At 42.2% G+C, this 19,930-nt stretch overlaps 1 protein-coding gene across 1 annotated transcript in view; it reads right to left on the bottom strand.

Moving 5' to 3' along the window:
* The window catches only part of CADM4 (cell adhesion molecule 4), a 636,874-nt gene that overhangs the window by 103,315 nt on the left and 513,629 nt on the right, over positions 1-19,930 (bottom strand). Inside the window, exons 2-4 of the mRNA XM_077456688.1 lie at positions 15,941-16,087; positions 7,481-7,633; positions 4,813-4,947 (exon numbers count right to left, since the gene is read on the bottom strand). Coding sequence (XP_077312814.1) covers positions 4,813-4,947; positions 7,481-7,633; positions 15,941-16,087 — 435 coding nt within the window. The remainder of the gene's footprint in view (positions 1-4,812; positions 4,948-7,480; positions 7,634-15,940; positions 16,088-19,930) is intronic.

Below are 19,930 nucleotides of genomic sequence, written 5' to 3'. Positions count from 1 at the left end.
CCTCTGCCCTTAGCTCAGGCATGCAGGCAGGAGGGTGTGCTTAGCTGAGAATACCACTCCCCCCCCCCGAAGACTCCTGGGATGTATGGATAAAAAATAGTCAATGTTGATTAAGAGAGTTAGGTTCCACTTTAAATCGATAGGTTTAGTTCTGCCTTAATGGTAAGGAGCATCTACAGTTGTGCTCATAAGTTGGCATACCCTGGCAGAATTTATGATTTCTTGGCCATTTTGCAGAGAATATGAATAACACAAAAACTTTTCTTTCACTTATAGTTAGTGTTTGGCTGAAGCCATTTATTACCAAATCAATTGTGTTTACTCTTTAAATCATAATCACAACAAAAACTACCCAAATCACCCTGATCAAAAGTTTACATACCCCAGTTCTTAATACTGTATTACCCCCTTTAACATCTTGAAGTATTTTGTGGTATTTGTGGATGAGGCTCTTTATCTTCACAGATGGTAAAGCTGGAACCTCCAGTTCCTGTAAATTCTTGGGCTGTCTTGCATGAACTGCATTGTCTGAGATCTCAATTATATTGAGGTCAGGAGACTGAGATGGGTCGACTCGTGTTTTGGATCATTGTCATGTTGGAATGTCCAAGTACGTCCCATGCGCAGCTTCCTGGCTGATGAATGCAAATGTTCCTCCAGTATTTTTTTATAACATAACTGCATTCATTTTGCCAACAATTTTGACCAAATTTCCTGTGCCTTGTAGCTCACACATCCCCAAAACATCAGCGGTCCGCCTCTGTACCTTTCATCATCTGTGCCTTGTTGACTCCAAATGTAGTGTTTATGGTTGTGGCCAAAATGCTCAATTTTGGTCTCATTACGCCAAATGACTATGCCAGAAGGTTTGAGGCTCGTCTCTGTGCCGTTTGGCGTATTCTAAGCGGGATAATTTGTGGCATTTGAGTAGTAAAGACTTTCTTCTGGCGACTCGCCCATGCAGCCCATCTTTCTTCAAGTGCCTCCTTATTGTGCATGTTGAAACAGCCACACCACGTGTTTTCAGAGTCCTGTATTTCACCTGAAGTTATTTGTGGGTTTTTCTTTGCATCCCGAACAATTTTGATGGCAGTTGTAGCTGAAATTTTAGTTGGTCTACCTGACAGTGGTTTGGTTTCAACAGAACCCCTCATTTTCCACTTCTTGATTAGAGTTTGAACACTGCTGATTGACATTCTCAATTCCTTGGATATCTTTATATCCCTTTCCTGTTTTATACAGTTCAATTACATTTTCCTGCAGATCCTTTGACAATTCTTTTGCTTTCCCCATGACTTAGAATCTAGAAACGTCAGTGCAGCACTGGATTAAAGATGCAAAGGGTCTGTCAGGAGTCCAGAAACTCATTGACCTCTTGGAAAGTTATCACTAGAACAAGTATCCATGTTGGAAAATTTCCACCTTAATTCTGGTTTTGACAAGCAGAAATTTTATTTCCTATCATTTTCTGGCCTGGTGGCAATGGCCATGCAAACTGTGATAATGAATCACCCAGACAGAACAAAGAGCAAAGAACCTGACAGGAATTCTAACCCTTTCCTGCTCAATCCAAAACTAAAAAAAATGTTTTTAGCCATTAGTCCGTCTCATTCTGACGCTCCATTATCCTTCATTTATTCAACTCATCTGGTCACATGTATGCTGCTGAAGGGTAGGATCTGAGTTCTGATTAACTGACCCTTTAGTAGTGATCATGTGACCTGATGAATTGCCTTGCCTTGCCGTTGCCTAGGTTCTGGTTATATTTGCAGTTCTGAAGTCAGAATGGAGCAGCATAGGCATAGTATACAGACAGGGAGTTCTGGGTTTCTTTGAATTTCTCCATCTGCATACTTGTACCAGGCCAATAACCCAAAGTAATGAAGACAGAAGGTTAGGATGACAGCCTGATGTCCACAATGGTAGTCCCATTATGTCTTTCAAGACAAGTTTCCTTTAAGGTAAGACTGTCGTTCAGAATGAAGATTGCAAGTTATTTGTAGATAGATAAATAAATAGACTATATAGACTATAGGACCCACATTTTATGGGTACCTAACAATCTCACCTATATGGGCTGGCTGGACATTCCTTTCCAAAAACATGGCCATTAATAAGGAGTCTCTCAACTTTTGAGTCTATAACAGCCTCCACCCTTCTGAGACGGCTTTCTACAACATTTGGAGTGTCTCTGTGGGAATTAGAGACCATTCAGCCCAAGGTATTTGTGAAGTCAGGTACTGGTCGTGAATGAGAAGATTTGGCTGGTCATCCCAAAAATGTTCAGTAGGGTTGAGGCAGGCCACTCAAGTTTCTCCACACCATACTAGTCAAGACCATGTCTTTATGAAGCTGGCACAGTTATGTTGGAACAGATATGGATCTTTCCCAAACTGTTACCACAAAATTGGAAGAGCACATACATCCAAGATGTCTTTGTATGGTGCGCCCTTCACTGGAAACAACCAAACTCAATAATTCGGAGCGGTGTCAACATACTTTTTGGCCAAATGGTGTAGTTAGACGTAAAGGAAAATATTGTAGCAATTACATCTACGCATTTTCTTTTTTTTTGGATATCATTGTTCTTACTCTATTATGTAAATGTCCTGATTGAATTTGAACAGACTTGGTTTTTAATATGATCAGACCTGGGCCACGTTTAATAAACCAAAAGTCTTTTGAAGGTAAGCATCACTTTAAGGAAATTAAACTTTTGCTGCATTTCTTTTTTCTTGAGGATTAGCATTGGTTCTGGAAGGTTCCTGATGGCTAGGATCTGGCATAGAACATTCCATGTGTTTGGTAATGTAGAGATTGTGGCTTGCATCTCTGTCGGTATCTCTCTCCTCCATCTACTCCTTCATTATCTCCCTCCATATCACAGCGGCACAGACTCCCTGTATATCTCCCTATTTATAGCCGCATTTAGCCGTTCTCTACACATCACTGCCACCTTCTTATCTGCTGGAACTCTTTATATTTTTCTCTGCATCTCTCCGCCATTTCAATCACCCTGCAGCCACAATGAGTTCTGGATACAATTCTTATCATAAGAAGAGAGCTTGTACTCCTCTCCGTGCAACTTCAACAAATTCTTACTTCTACCTGAGGGAGAGATCCTTCTTAGAAGTACAAAATGGCTGCCAAGCAAAAGTCCCAGAAACAGGAGAAATCACTTCTCTTATTAGTTTGTCTTCCCCTCAAACAATCCTCACGCGGCCCTTTTGAAGAAATACAGTTCCAAGCAAGTCACTGTAAGTTTAGTACATTCCAACCCCCACCCCCCCCTTTTTTTATTTATTTTTGCAGCATGAAGTAACATTTCCAGGATGAAGAAAGTCCGGCTCTCACAGCGCAAACAATGAATTCCCACAACTCAAAGCAATAGGCATTCGAGGCAAGTAACTACTACAAGACGCAAGTTGGTAGACCAAGATATCATACCTTGGAAAGACTGTCAAGGCTTGTAAATAAAACTTACAAACAAAAGTTAAGTCAACTTTTTTGTTTACAGGATATGACAACGTGCTTCGTAATTTTGAGTCTTGTGCAATGAATATGACCCATGATAAATGCTTAGGGGCCACACTCGGGCTGACAAGGCCCAATGAGTTAGATACCGCTGACTTATGAGGGTGCAGGCTGGGGAAAGGTGCGTCCAGACCCAAAGCATGCTGTAGAGTTAGAAAGAGATAGCCTGGCCGCCACACAGCTGCTTTAACGGTGAATTGCACCGTTAAAGCAACAGCAGACAAAGGCATTTTAGACACTGGTGCGACTTCCAGACGTGTAACTACAGAAAACAAAGACATTGAAGACAACTTTTTCTATGTGTGTGCGAACGGCTTGGGAAAGGTTCTTTTCAGTTCAAGTATGACTGTGCCCTGGTGCACAAAGCCAGCTCCATAAAGACATGGTTTTATGAGTTTGGTGAGGAGTAAATGAAGTGACATGCACAGAGCCCTAACCTCAACCCTACTGAAGAGATTTGGGATTAATTGTAACCCTGACTGTGATCCAGCTCTTCCTACCCAACACAAGTTTTTGGCCGAACAGGTCCATATTCCCACAGGCAAACTCAAAAACCTTGTGGAAAGCCTCCCTAGACATGAGGACTCTGTTATAGTCATGGGGGGTGGGGCAACTCTATTTTAATAGCCATGGTGCTAGACTGCAGAGTCCAAAAAGCTCATGTAGGTGTGATGGTCCCCTATCTATGAACTTTTTGACACATATGTATGCATTATGTTATAGGTATGCCACAGGTGAACAATACTGGACTTGTGGAGATGTCACATGTTCTCAGCCTTTTAAACATTTCAGGTAACATCAAGCTGTTTTTGTGCCAGTTATTCTGATGGCACATTAACCTTGAAATTACTTTCTTAATGCATTTCAACTACAAGCAGTCAGGAATGGGCATTTGTAAAAATCTGAATCTCTATTTTTAGGTTGTTGTCAGGGATGGGCATTTGTACTGTTATTTTGTTGTATTTTTTTCCCCGGTCAAAGCAGTATCTGGTTTGCCTTCTGCTTAAGCTCAGTGCCCATAAGTGACACTATAAGCTGCTGTAAAATTGTAATTTAATTGTTCTTTCAAGTTTTTGACCTCCAACTGGAGATAAGTCAGCCTTACAACCTTAAGCTTCTGCTTGGTCAGGAAGAGAATACAAGCAAATTACTAATCACTGTGAGTGGATATTCAGATTAAGATCAATGCCTTTTGGTGGCTAGTAGTTTTAGACAGGCAAACGAAAATAAAAGGCTATGTGGGAATGGAAATAATAAAACATAAGCCAATTCTCTTACCTTTGAGCTCCCTGCGGTCTCGGTACCAGCGTAGTGTGGCTTCTGGTTTCGTTCTGGGCGCTGAGCAGATAAGCTCCATCTGGCCCCCTTCCACTGCTTGCTCTTTTACTTCTACTACTGGGTTTTCCGGAGGAACTGTGACAAACAAGAATAACTGTGTATATCAGAGGCTCATTAAAAAAGACCTGGCACTTAAAGCGTACCAGTCACAGAAAAATAACAGCGGGAATCACTCAGAAGACCTTCAGTTTATGTCATTAGTTTGTCTTTAGGGAGATTAAATGTGCAAATTGGAAGCAGTTAGCAGGTATGGATCTCTTCTCAACTCAAGATACACAGGAGGATCGATGGACAGTAGATCCACTTGACTAATTTGATGATCTGTGGTGTTTAAATCACTGACAGTGCAGCTACATACCATGCCAATTACTTTGTGCTCCAAAAGTGTGTACTTTAACGAACAGGACCTTTTTAATTCTTGTTTTGCAAAGGTGACAATTATTCCTCAAAGAAATAACTCCTTCAACCTAAAATAGAAAGTGCCCCCTGCCCACTCTGCTCTGCTACCTGTATGGCAGCTATTTCTTTTTTTGCTGTCCCCTCAAAATAACTCAACACACAGCCATTAATGTCTAAACCGCTGGCAACAAAAGTGAGTACACCCCTAAGTGAAAATGTCCAAATTGGGCCCAAAGTGTCAATATTTTGTGTGTCCACCATTCTTTTCCAGCACTGCCTTAACCCTCTTGGGCATGGAGGTCACCAGAGCTTCAGAGGTTGCCACTGGAGTCCTCTTCCACTCCTCCATGATGACATCACAGAGCTGGTGGATGTTAGAGACCTTGTGCTCCTCCCCTTTCCATTTGAGGATGCCCCACAGATGCTCAATAGGGTTTAGGTCTGGAGACATGCTTGGCCAGTCCATCATTTATACCCTCGGCTTCATTAGCAAGGCAGTGGTCATCTTGGAGGTGTGTTTGGGGTCGCTATGTTGGAATATTGCCCTGCGGCCCAGTCTCTGAAGGGAGGGGATCATGCTCTGCTTCAGTATGTCACAATATACGTTGGCATTCATGGTTTCCTAAATGAACTGTAGCTCCCCAGCACTCATGCAGCCCCAGATCACGACACTCCCACCACCATGCTTGACTGTAGGCAAGACACACTTGTATTTGTACTCCTCACCTGGTTGCTGCCACACACACTTGACACCATCTGAACCAAATAAGTTTATCTTGGTCTCATCAGACTGCAGGACATGGTTCCAGTAATCCATGTCCTTAGTCTGCTTGTCTTCAGCAAACTGTTTGCGGGCTTTCTTGTGCATCATCTTTAGAAGAGGCTTCCTTCTGGAACGAAAGCCATGCAGACCAATTTGATGCAGTGTGCAGTGTATGGTCTGAGCACTGACAGGCTGACCCCCCACCCCTTCAACCTCTGCAGTAATGCTGGAAGCACTCATATGTCTATTTCCCAAGGACAATCTCTGGATATGAGCACGTGCACTCAACTTCTTTGGTCGACCATGGCACTGTATGGTCTTGGCCACAATGCTGCAGCTCAGTTTCAGGGTCTTGACAATCTTATAGTTTCATAGTTAGTAAGGTTGAATAAAGACATCAGTCCATCCAGTTCAACCTGAGTGAGCGTCTAACCCTATCCCTGTACATTGCACACTCACATTGGACCCTACCCTCAAGGAGCCCACAGTCCAAAGTCCCCATTCATATACTAGGGCCAATTTTTGGACAGAGGCCAGTTAACCTACCTGCATGTCTTTGGAGTGTGGGAGGAAACCGGAGTACCCGGAGGAAACCCACGCAGGCACAGGGAGAACATGCAAACTCCAGGCAGGTAGTGTCGTGGTTGGGATTTGAACCAACGACCCTTTTTACTGCTAGGTGAGAGTGCTAACCACTACACCACTGTGCCGCAGACGTCCTAATACTTTTGGTAATACAGTGTAATTCTCTATGGAATCTAAAAATGACCTTCTTATAGCCTAGGCCATCTTTCAGTAGAGAAACAATTATTTTTTTCAGATTTTCAGAGAGTTCTTTGCCATGTGGTGCCATTTTGAACTTCCAATGACCAGTATGAGAAAGTGAGAGCGATAACACCAAATTTAACACACCTGCTCCCCATTCACACCTTAGACCTTGTAACACTAATGAGTCACATGACACTGGGGATGGAAAATGGCTAATTGGGCCCAATTTGGACATTTTCACTTAGGGATGTACTCACTTTTATTGACAGCGGTTTAGATATTAATGGCTGTGTGTTGAGTTATTTTGAGGGGACAGCAAATTTACACTGTTATAGAAACTGTACACTCACTACTTTACATTGTAGCAAAGTGTCATTTCGTCAGTGTTGTCACATGAAAAGATAGAATAAAATATTTACAAAAATGTGAGGGGTGTATTCACTTTTGTGAGATATTGTATAGATTATATATATATATATATATATATATATATATATATATATATATATATATATATATATATATTTACACATTATTTTTTCTTTTATTGGTTGAACTGTATGGACTTTTTTCAGCCAGACTAACTATGTAACCCTATCCCTGGATGGCATTACCTGAGGCAAAGTTCTTGCCTTGCCTCATGACAGGGACAAGCCAGAGAACAGTTTAAGATCTTACCAAGCACAGTGAGAGTGGCAATCTGGTGATGCGTGTCCTCTGTATATAACTGGCAGAAATAGCCACCTTCGTCCTCCAACTTGGCATTGGACAAATGGATCTTGACCAGTTTTGGCGTGAAATCCACGAGCTGAAACCGCTCATCTCTCAAAGCTGCAGAGAGGTGACAAGAAAAGAAAAAAAAAAACGATGGATAAAGAGAGCAAGAGATAATGTAAGTGTTGCTATTATAATATTTTATCACACTCCTGCGTGGATGCCCATGGAGTTTATCCAATAAGAAACTTGGCCAGAGTCTTAAATCCATCACTCCTACCAGCGCTCATACACGTACAGATTAGCAGGCAGACTTTAGATTAAACCTAGCAATGATGTGAGACGGGCTGCAAACTAGAAACCAATACAAACACATTCAGATATTAACTGTTAGCAAAAGAACATTGCTTGGGCAATGGATATATGGGTTGATCCCATTTGGCATTCTCCGTGGATGGCAATGACTATAAATGAGGAAAATCAATTTGCAACTTGTCAAATCATTAGCAGATTTGCAAAACTAATATTATACAGGCAATTGAGAAAATCTACTTGAGTGTGCAGATTCAGCAAATACATACATAAGGTCATGGAAAACATAGGGTGCTATGATACATAGGCAAAACGATCCACACGACCTTTGGTGGATCAATCATGTGAGTGTAAGCTTATTTAAGATTAAATAAATATTTATTTACAAATAATATTTAATAATATACTAAAATAATAATTAGAAAAAATAAATTCAATAGTGCTTGGTTGATTGACTAGCTCCACTGAGGATTCGCTGGATGTGAAAATCTACTGAACAAAAAAATCAATGCCTGCTTCAGCCCATTTAAATGGCCAATGCCACTTGTCAAGGCTTGCAGAAGACTACCAACATGCTATTTGTTTAGCCATGAAAGCAAAACATTTAAAAAACGTCCGTCCTCAAAACCAGGGTTTTCCAAACTTTGTAAACTAAGGGCCAGCTTACTGTCTTTCAGAATTTAGGGGGGGCAGATTGTGGCCAGAGGGTGTAGGAAATGCCCCATTATTGGTTTAAGTGGGAGAAATAGTGCCCAATAATTGGAGTCAGCTGGAAAAATAGTGCCTCATGGGATGGATAAAGGCAAGCAAAGGGCCCCAGGGTCGCAGTTTGGAGACCACTGCTCAAAACCATCTCATAGGTATAGAGGCCATAGTTGGTAGTTCTATATGTATGGTGTAAGTTAAAGGTATGAAGCCTATAAATCCATTAAAGCAGGGGTCTCAAACTGGCGGCCCTCCAGCTGTTGCGAAACTACAAGTCTCATGAGGCATTGCAAGGCTGACAGTTACAAGCATGAATCCCTCAGGCAGAGCCATGATGGGACTTGTAGTTTTGCAACAGCTGGAGGGCCACCAGTTTGAGACCCCCTGCTTTAAAGCCTAACTATCTAAAACCTGTTTGATCTCAGACAGCGTAGAAGGGTTGAAACCCGTCAGGTTTTTGTTGATTGAGTCCTGCTGGGTATGGATTTCCCCCCTCACTTCCTCTCCTAGAAATACAGCAGAAACCGAGAGGAAGTCTCTATAAAATGAGGGGTGTTGCCAGGGCCGCTGATAGGGCAGTACAACCAGCCCTGTTGTACCGGGCCCGGCCAGCAGGGGGGGCCCGAGCAGCTTTTAACTTCTAGCTAAAAAAAAAAAAAAAAAAAAAAAAAAAAAAACGAAATAACTATATTAACCTGCACCCACTTGATTACTAACATATATAAGGAATATATATTCATTTCCTGGGCCCCATCAGGTTACCAGAGGGGCCCAGGAGGTGAAAGCAGAAGAGGGACTTTTTTTCTATTTTCGGGTGCAGGGATACAATGCTGTGCCGCATGCTGTTCTCAGTATACCTGCACAAACTAAAGTTCTTCCTGCTCACTGTATGCCTCTCCGGCGGATGGATATTACTGTTATACGGCTCCCTTCATCCAATAAGTGCTGCAGCTTGAGGGACTTATCACTGGGACGGCTGAGACAGACAGAGCAGCAGGAGTAATCTGGACAAAGGCAGTGGTGCACAGGCAAGCAGTCCCCTGCACACACACACACACACTGACAGGTCACACTATTGTAGCATGTGCAGTCCCTAGACTCTGTGTGCTCATGGTTATTATCATTATGATGATCAGGGCACAGTAGGTGCTGTATGGCTCTGTCAGTGTAACATGACTGTGTGGTGCTGACTTTCCTGATATATGACTGTACTGTGTGTTACAGACTATAACTCAGCACAGCCATAACAAAGTCAGCATCACACAGTCATGTTACACTGACAGAGCCACACAGCACCTGCTGTGCACTGATCATCATAATGATAATGACCATGTGCACATAGTGAGATGCTACTTTTACACATGTGATGGGGGAAGGGACAGTAAAAATACATAGCCAAGCTGCATTTTTACCACCCCCAAACCACTCTCCTTTCATAACCTTTCACCCAAGCTTTGCAATTAGGTCCTTTTTCATGCAGACCTGATTGAAAGCTCCGTATGAAGACACAAACTGAATGGGCACAGATGTCAAAACACTGACATCTCTCCCATTCAGATGCAGTTATGATTGGTGGGGCGCTGTAAATGTTAAATGTTCCAGCTCCTGCCTCCTGCCCTGACAGCGTGGAGGCAGGGGTGGGGTTATGGGCGGAGCCAGGATGGGTTGTGGGCGGGGTCAATTTGCCCCCCGTCAGGTAGGCTGTATGGGGCCCCATGATTTCTAACAGCGGCCCTGGGTGTTGCCACCAAAACGGAAAGTCCTTATTGAAAGATCTCCCCTGTTCTAGTGACAAACGTAAAATTTTGCAGTTCTAATAATTTTCTGTCTCAGGTAAAATGGTCCACAGGGCATTTAGAGAGTGAATCCCCCCAGTGGGAGTCACAGATAGCAATAAAAAACCTAAAATTGTATAAAATAAAAATTTGAAGGAAGATGCTCGTTAACACCTGATTTTTGATTAAATACAAGAGCTTTAAAGCTAAACAACCAGAAAACAGCCTAATAGATTCAATAAATGTATGGCAGCAGTTTTACTTGCCAAAGATTTTTTATTTTTATAAATGCAGATCTGAAATTTACACATCAGACAGCATTGTCAGGTAGGGGAGAAGACCTGATTTGTCTCTGTTGCAGTTGAGTAACACTTAGGCTGCTTTCACACTGGGGCGGTGCGGGCGTCGGCGGTAAAGTGCCGCTATTTTTAGCGGCACTTTACCGTCGTTTTAGCGGCGGTCTGTGGCCGCTAGCGGGGTGGTTTTAACCCCCGCTAGCGGCCGAAAAAGGGTTAAACCCGCCCGCAAAGCGCCGCTGCAGCGGCGCTTTGCCGGCGGTATTGCCGCGGTGTCCCATTGATTTCAATGGGTAGGAGCGGTTTAGGAGCGGTGAATACACCGCTCCGTCACCGCTCCAAAGATGCGGCTAGCAGGACTTTTTTCACCGTCCTGCCAGCGCATCGCTCCAGTGTGAAAGCCCTCCGGCTTTCACACTGGAGTGAAAGGGGCCGGTTTTTTTCAGGCGCTACACAGGCGCTATTTTTAGCGCTGTAACGCCTGAATACCGCCCCAGTGTGAAAGCAGCCTTATAGGTCCCTCCCCTGATCTGTGACTGGACAGTAAAAGGAGAAGCAGCAGACTGATGCTGCAAGTTTTGAACTGCAGCAGAATTGATTCTCCTTCCCCCACTCTGAGACTAATACAAAGTAAATTGTAGGTACTGAACATGGAAATCCATCTTTCTGACCATGTGTTCACCCATATTTAGGGGTGTAACATGAAACATGGTCCAGTCTGCAGCCCCCCCACCCCACACTCAATCACCCCTCCCCTTATGGAATCCTGTCATTATTTGAATTCTGAACTATGTATACAGAACTGCATTCATTTGTGTACCTCCCTAAGAAAAAACACCTTAAGACCCCTTACACACTGGGGCATTTTTCAGGTGGTTTTCAGGCGCTTTAGCATTAAAAAAAAGCACCTGTAAAGCGCTTTAAAGAAGCCTCATCTGCAATCCCAATGTGAAAGCCAGAGTGCTTTCACACTGAGATCCCTTTCACACTGGGGCGTTTTTCAGGTGCTTTAGCTTTAAAAAGAAAAGCGCCTGAAAGAAGCCGCAACTGCAGTCCCAATGTGAAAGCCCGAGTGCTTTCACACTGAGGCGCTGCGCTAGCAGGGCGTCAAAAAAAGTCCTGCAAGCAGCTTCTTTGCAGTGCTTTTGGAGCGGTGAATGGGAAGCGCCTGCAAAACACCTAAAAAGCACTTCTGGCAGTGGCGCTTTGTTGGGTGCTTTTAACCCTTTATTTGGCCACTAGCAGTGGTTAAAAGCGCCCCACTAGCTCTAGAAAAAAGCTGGAAAAGCGCTGCTAGTTTAACAGGTGCTTTTCGAGCGTTTTTTGGGCCCTGGCAGTGTTAAATGGCTCTTAAAGCACTTGGGCTTTCACATTGGGATTGCAAGTGAGGCTTCTTTCAAACGCTTTACAGGCGCTTTTTTTTTTTTTAACGCTAAAGCGCCTGAAAAACACCTGAAAAATGCCCCAGTGTGAAAGGGGTCTTAAGTGGACCTTTACTCACTGCATAGACTGGGAATCCATGTGTTCTTCGCCCACTCCACCCCCCCCCCACCCTTACCAAAAATAGCCATTTATTTTTCCTGCCCCACCATCCCCATCCTGCCATTCTCTTTTAAGCAACAATGATATCCTCAGCCCTTCGACACCTCCAGGGATATGTATATCACAAGAGGCTCCATTTCCATTCACAACAGCCAGAGCAGGATGGGCCTGGTGCACATCATCAGGGTGCCAGACTGCCTGAATCCTGACTTTTCCCGCACTTTGAAGCTACCAGGGATATCACAGGGTGCTTCACTTGCATTTACAGTTGCCAGAGGAATGCAGGTCTGAAACACGTGATAGGGGGCTAGGCTGCCTGAACCCTGACGTCCCCAGCACTTTGAAGCCTTCAAGGATATGTACATCACATATCCCAGGATTCTTTTTATCCACAGCAGCCAAAAGGAGAGCAAACCTGGTGACTGTTACCAGGAGGCCAGGCAACCTGAACCAGGAAATAGCGCCCAGTACCCGATGATGTCAGGAGTAAAGATAGAGACATGGGACTTGGACTGTGGCAGCGGCACAGCAAAGCACAGCAGGACAAAACTGTATCTACTGGGAAGAGGAGTAGGTGAATTGCATTGCTGGATCTAGGGGAATGCTGGGGTGGGACACTGGGGTGGGCTGCACCCCCCCAAATTTCAGTTGCACCCCCCCATATCACCCTGCTGACCTTCCATCCTTATCCCCCTGACATTTTTTACTGCACCCTCACATCAGACAGGCTAGTCTCCGTCCGGGTGAATTGAAGATATTCCAGATGAGAGGCAAAAAAAAGCAGGGGCCAAATGAAGTTCCTGTTTAAAATCCCTTCTCCACATTTTTTATTTTTCTACAAAACTTCCCTTCAACAAACAGGAACCCGTTTGCAAATAACTTCTAAAAATGTTGACTCTTCCTTCCATTTTCCAATCTTCAAAGAAGAAAACATCAGAGCAACAGTGTAGTAAGGGAAAATAAGGTGGTGGATTGTCTGAGGAAAAATGATATGCATGTGTACACAATCTAAATACCCTATGCCATCTCCAGTCTATGAAAGCGATAATGACTAATAATGATCATATAGAGAGAGGAAGCTTTCCTTCGTAAGTGAGACCTTCCTTCCCTCCTTTGCTGCCTTTGAATTGAAACTGCAGATGTCTGGTTAAAATTAGAAGTGGAACGGAGCGCCTGAATCGCACGAGGGAGGTGGTATCATTATGTTTAACTGGAACGTTTAACTTCCCCCAGTCTCCTCTCCCCATCATCTTCTCTTCCTTTTTCCTTCAGTTATAAAATCTTTAATGAGCGAGGTAGATGAAGCCTTGTCACAAAAGGTACACACATAGAAGGAGTGTTTGAATTGTTGTGTCCCAGTGACACAGACCTCATGCAAGCTTATTTTCTAACAATGCATAAAACTTCAAAGCCATTTAAGCAGACAATTAATACTCTGTAAGTGTCACCAACTTGCTGCAAGGCGGGTTTTTCTGATATCCAACTACAGCGGTTGGTCTGTTTTGCTATGCTATAGCAAATCGCACAACATAGCACTGCAGTTAATGACAGATTAATATTAGTTAGAACCAAATTCCTCTTCTCAAATCAAAGTAACATTATATCGGCAAATATCTGTGGCCCCCTACCTTCACATCTACACTATATGGCCACCAATCCAAATTATTGGGTTCAGGTGTTTCTAGTAAAGGGTACTGTTCAGTTGTTGCACCCTCCTTGACACCTAAACCATGTGAGTAACCTTAGCCCTTGTACACACGGTCGGAGATTCCGACGGAATGTGTCCTATTGGACCGTTTTGTCGGATATTCCGACTGTGTGTGGTCTCCATCGGACTATTTCAAACTTGCCGGTAAAATGTTCAGACAAAATGCTCCGATCGGACATACTCTGATCATGTGTAGCCTACTCCGACGGACAAAGTGCCACGCATGCTCAGATCAAATTCCTAGACCAAAGCTATTGGCTACTAGCCTGAACATAGTCCCGTCGTAACGAAATATCATCACGTTATGTACAATCGGATTTTCCGACAACGTAGTCCGACCGTGTGTAAGCAACATCACTTCCGGACCTTTTCCGGAATTAATCAGTCGGAATTACTCACCAGGGTCTACTCCTTGGCAATAGCAGAGCAATGCAAACAGAAGGGTGCTGGTCACTTTTTTGATGCGAGAAATTGAAGTTTATTGACTCTCAATCAACATTCCTGAGAGAGAGGGTTAGGGTACCATGGACTTTGATGGACTTTGCAGACTCCAGATGAGGAACAAAAAGTACTACAGGCTTCACAAATAGGAGGGCCTTTATGCCATCTCAGCATTCTGAGTTCCTGACTGTAAGACACTAGTTGATACTCTCACCAAACATCAGAACCAAGCTTCCACCCAGCTTCTCAGGTTCCCTAATTAGGCTGAAGTTCCTCCATGGTACTCCAAGGCCCTTGTTCCGAATTCTAGCCTCAAACCTAGGCCTCTATTCAAGCACATAGTCACCCTTCTCAGTCAGCAGGCCTTAGAGGATTCAGCAGCGATCTACATCCCTTGGGAAGACTGCCTTCCAAAGGCACGCCTGAAAATCTATACCCTCCACAGACAATAAACCTCCTAAAGATCTCCAGCCTCAGGCAGAGACCCAGAAAAAGCTGATTAATTCAGATCAGGCTGTCTATAGCCTAGCAATGACTTCATTTAAATAGACACTCGTGCTTAAGGCAGGGTGGCTAAAAATGCAACAGCATAACCAGACATTTTAGACAACAGTTTTGGGAAGTTCCTTTTCTCTTGTAGTATGGCTGTCTGTGCCCATTTGAACAAAGCCAGCTCCATAACGACATGGGGGGTGATTTACTAAAACTGGAGAGTGCAAAATCTGGTCCAGCTCTGCATAGAAACCAATCAGCTTCCAGTTTTTTTGTTTTGTTTTTTGTCAAAGCTTAATTGAAAAAGTTAGAATTTGACTGGCTACCATGCATAGCTGCACCAGATTTTGCGCTCTCCGGTTTTATTAAGTCAACCCCATGGTTTGGCGAGTTTGGTGTTGTAAATCTCAAGTCACCTGCAGACCACCCCCACCTCAACCCCCACTGGATTGGAATGCAGATGTGAGCTAGATCTTCAAGTTCTAACATGAGTACTTGACTCACAACATTTTAGCTGAATGAGCACAAACAAACTTGACATTTGAAAATCTTGTGGAAAGCCTTCCTGAAAGAGTGAAAGTCTGACTCATAAGAAAACAGGCCACCTTTGCAGGGAGACCACTACTTTCAAACAGAGAGTAAAGGTCTTTCCTTAAATGATACTGGCAAGTGAAAACCTTTTATGCTTAGGCTGTTACTTCTTTCCAAAAAAAAAACAACTTTGCCCACTTTTTGTTTGATGCACCAGGAATGTATTTAGTGGATTTCAACTGAAAGTCCAGTTGAGCTTTAATAGGACTTGTATGATTGTAGCCATTGGTCATGCTTCAAACATAGAATACCTATTAGGTTATAATTGTCCTGGACTATAAATGATTGTGCATCGGGTTCTTGCCAATCATTGCCTGTAGAGAAGGTTTTTTCATACTTGGAATTTGCCAAGTCCATAACCAGACACTTGTTAGATTTTTTTTTCTCTGTTCCTCGTAAGTCATTAATAATAATAAAAAAAATCTGTACAAATAAAACATTACTAGGGCCATAGTACCTGGGTATAAAATCTTCTGCATTCTCTACCAGACTAAAAAAGGAAAATATGTATCTGATACATGGATTGTAACATGGCTAACTGGAACACAAATACAACACTCACCACGTGTGCCATTGAAGAAGAGGGTTTGTCTGGAAGGGTTTTGGATCACCACGATGGAGCCATCATACTGGTGTAACTTGCAGGTAATCTCGGCAGTGCCTCCCTCTACTACTGTGACATTTTCAGCTTGGACTTCCTGGCAGAATACTGCAAAACAAAAAGATAAATGACAGTTATGTATTATGAGAACACTAAACTTAGTAACTAAAGAAGCCTCAACTGACTGTAAAATCATACAAGAGGTAATATACAACAACCCTACTTACATCCTAAGTGCCCCATTTAAGCAAATCTGGAAATCTATATTTTTACTTGCTGTCCTTTAAGAGCTGCAATGGGATCATCAAGGATCCCTTCACTTCAGTTCAAATTTTATTGTATGCCCCATGTCAGCTCACTTCATATAGAATTAGATTAAAGGATGCGTCCCAAGGATTCTTCGAGAGCTTCAATGGGATTATCAAGGATCCCTTCAGTTCAATTTATATTGTATGCCCTATGCCAGCTCTCTTCATATAGAATTAAATCAAAGGTTGCATCCCAAAGATTCTTTGAGAGCTGCAATGGGATCATCAAGGCTCCCTTCAGTTCAGATTTCACTGCATGCCCTATTCCAGCTCTCTTTATATAGAATCATACCAAAGGTTGCATCCCAAATATTCTTTGAGGCATGCATGCACCCTAGCCTAGATTTTGTAGGGCTCATTCTTGAATCAAAGGATTAATTCACCCCATTTTTCACCAATCTAGAATATCTATGTTACGTTCAACCAAGCCTTCAGTTTAAATTAGCTAAATACATTCCAGGTGCATCAAAGCAAAAGATGTGCAAAGTCTGTTGATTTGTTCTAAAATATCGCCCCACCAGCATACCATAGAGTAAACTCTTGTTCTCTGTTTGGAAGCAGTGGTCTCTCCACAAACGTGTGGTACACCAAGCCTATAGCTCTGCAATCAGCAAACTTCATGATCTCTGCTGATTAGGAGTGGCCCAGCTCTGATTTAGCAGGATGTGTGTCAGGCATTTGCATAGAGACCACTGCTTCCACACAGAGGGTCCACATCTACAGCATTCTGGCAGCGAACAGGCTATTCCACTCAGGCTGTAGCCTAAAGAAATTTAAGACTTTGTATACCTTTAATTTTGATGCACCTGAAATGTATTTGGTTCACTTAAATTGAAAGATGAGTTGGGTGAAGAAAATGGAAGTGAATGCTTTTGAGTCAAGAAAAATCCCTACAAAGTCTGCCTCTGATTACTTGGGTAAATCTGACAAAAAAAAAAAAAAGACAAAAAATAAAACACCAGACGCAAATCCATTTCTATCGGCTATTACTGCAGAGTCAGCATGCTCTAAAGGCTTTAATAACACTCTCAGTACAGAGGTAAAAATGACCCAAAAACTCAACAAATAATTTTAAAAGCAATTCCACTCTAGATAATCAATCTGATATTCAGCCCGTGGCTAGCCACATGTTCTCATTTGTTACAGAATCTATTATAACGAGGCCCTCTCAGCAATTCGTCAGTCCTCTGAATAAACAGCCAACACTAAAAATAATAAATATGGGCCCATCTACATGTTTTTACCAATACCGTAGTTATAACTTACACTACCCTGGCCAGACAGTTATATAAAGTGTTTCAACTTTTTCAAACTTCTGACAAACAGTTGCAAGTTTTTCAAACTTTACTGCAAGATTTATTACTCCCTTACAAATAGAATCCAAAGCAATGCCCACGATTTTATACTGCCTAATGAGCAGAACCAGTGGCAATAAATCAAGATTTTATACAACTAAGTATAGAACTCAAAGCAATGCCCAAGTTCTAATACTGACCACCAATGGAACCCAAAGCGATGCCCAAAGCGAAGATTTAATACTGCCCTCCAATAGGACCCAAAGTAATGCACAAGATTTAATACTGGCCACCAATAGAATCCAAAGCAATGCTCAAGATTTAATACTACTGGTAAAGAACAGAACCAAAAGCAATGTCCAAGATTTAATCCTGCCTAGTAAGCAGACCCAAAAGCAGTGTCCGATATTTATTATCCCCCCCCCCCCCCCCCAACAGAACCCAAAGAAATGCTTGAGATATAATGCTGCTCACTAATAGAACACAAAGAAATACCCAATATTTAATACTGCCCATCAATCAAATACAATGTAATGCTCAAGATTTATTGCTGCCCACCAATAGAACCTAAAGCAATGCCCGCAGTTTAATACTGCCTAACCAATAGAACCTAAAGCAAAGCTCAAGATTTAATACTGCCCACCAATAGAACCCAAAACAATGATCAAGATTTAATACTGCCCACCAATGGAACCCAAACAAATGCTTGAGATTTAATATTGGCTAAAGAATAGACTCAAAAGCAATTCCCAAGTTTTAATACTGCCTCCAGTAAAACTGACCACAATGCTTGAAATGTAATACTGCCTAAAGAATAGAACCAACGCAATGCTCAAGATTTAATACTGCCCACCAATGGAACCCAAACAAATTCTCAAGATTTTATACTGTTTAAAAAATAGACTCAAAAGCAATGCTCAAGATTTAATACTTCCCTTTAAAGAACACAAAGCAATATTTAAGATTTAATACTGCCCACCAATAGAACCCAAAGCAATGTCCAAGTTTTAAAACTGCCCCCCAATAGAATCCAAAGCAATGCTCAAGATTTAATACTGGTTAAAGAATAGAACCAAAAGCAATGCCAAAGTTTTAATGCTGCCCACTAATGGAACACAACGCAATGCTCAAGATTTATTGCTGCCCACCAGTAGAACACAAAGCAATGCCAACAATTTAATACTGCCTACCAATGGAAAACAAAGCAATAACCAAGATTTAATACTGCCTAATGACTAGACCCAAAAGCAATGCCCACAATTTAATACTGCCTAACTGACAGAACCCAAAGCAATGCACAAGATTTAATACTGCCCACTAAGAGAACTCAAAGCAATGCTCAAGATCTAATACTGCCCACCAATAGAACACAAAACTATGTCCAAGATTCAATACTGCCTAACCAATATAACACACAGCAATGCTCAAGATCTAATACTGCCCACCAATAGAACACAAAACTATGTCCAAGATTCAATACTGCCTAACCAATAGAACACAAAGCAATTCCCAAGATTTAATGCTGCACACCGATAGAACCAAAAGTAATAGACATGGCTACCAAAGCACTTAAATTTTCAAAAGTAGGGCACAATGTGGCACCCTTCATAATTCTTCAGCGCAGGTTCCCTTTAAACTAGCTCATAACTCAAACAATCTTTTTGTCTAATCATTGCACAATAATCTCCTTTAGATTTATGAAAACAGTATAATATAAGGTAGTATGTATAATATACAATGTGTATGTACCAAAACCACCCACTGAATTAGTATCCAAGCAGGCGAGCTGTAATATTACAAAGTTATTGTTTGATGTAAAGGATGTTGTATAATCATGTTGTATTGCGTATGGTTAGCAAAAGAATGGCAGCCAATCAAAAGATCTTAAATATAATCCAATCTTGCTAGTTATCGTTATGCTCCAATGGGCAACATAAAAAAATGTATGCATAGCCAAAAAAATTTTTTTTTGTTGGATACAGTAGGAAATCCATGTTTTTTTTGGGGGGGGGGGGGGGGGTGGACATTTGCCTTTATTTCCTGTCCTGGAGATGCAGTGGTATTTTGTGGGAGAGTGGGGTCTGATAATTCTGCCGAATCTGCTTACTTTTGTATATATCCAGAAGATAAGTTTTATGTTGCATTCAAATAAAAAAAATAGTTGAAACTATGTAAAAAAGGATACGACTCCAGTTTGGGTGGCGTCCAAGGACCATTGACAGATTGTGGTCACTAGAGGCGTCAAATAAATATGACCGCGGCATATAGAAGGCGTTATCTTGTGGCTGACACTAATACATTTAAAGAGCTCAATATACTCTATATTCAGAAATCTCAAGCGGTAAGCT

Source organism: Lithobates pipiens, unplaced genomic scaffold, assembly GCF_037356315.1.
Source record: "Lithobates pipiens isolate NorthernLeopardFrog02 unplaced genomic scaffold, aLitPip1_a1.2 Scaffold_27, whole genome shotgun sequence".
In the NCBI taxonomy this organism is placed as follows: domain Eukaryota; kingdom Metazoa; phylum Chordata; class Amphibia; order Anura; family Ranidae; genus Lithobates; species Lithobates pipiens.
This window is presented reverse-complemented; position numbering and strand designations above follow the sequence as displayed.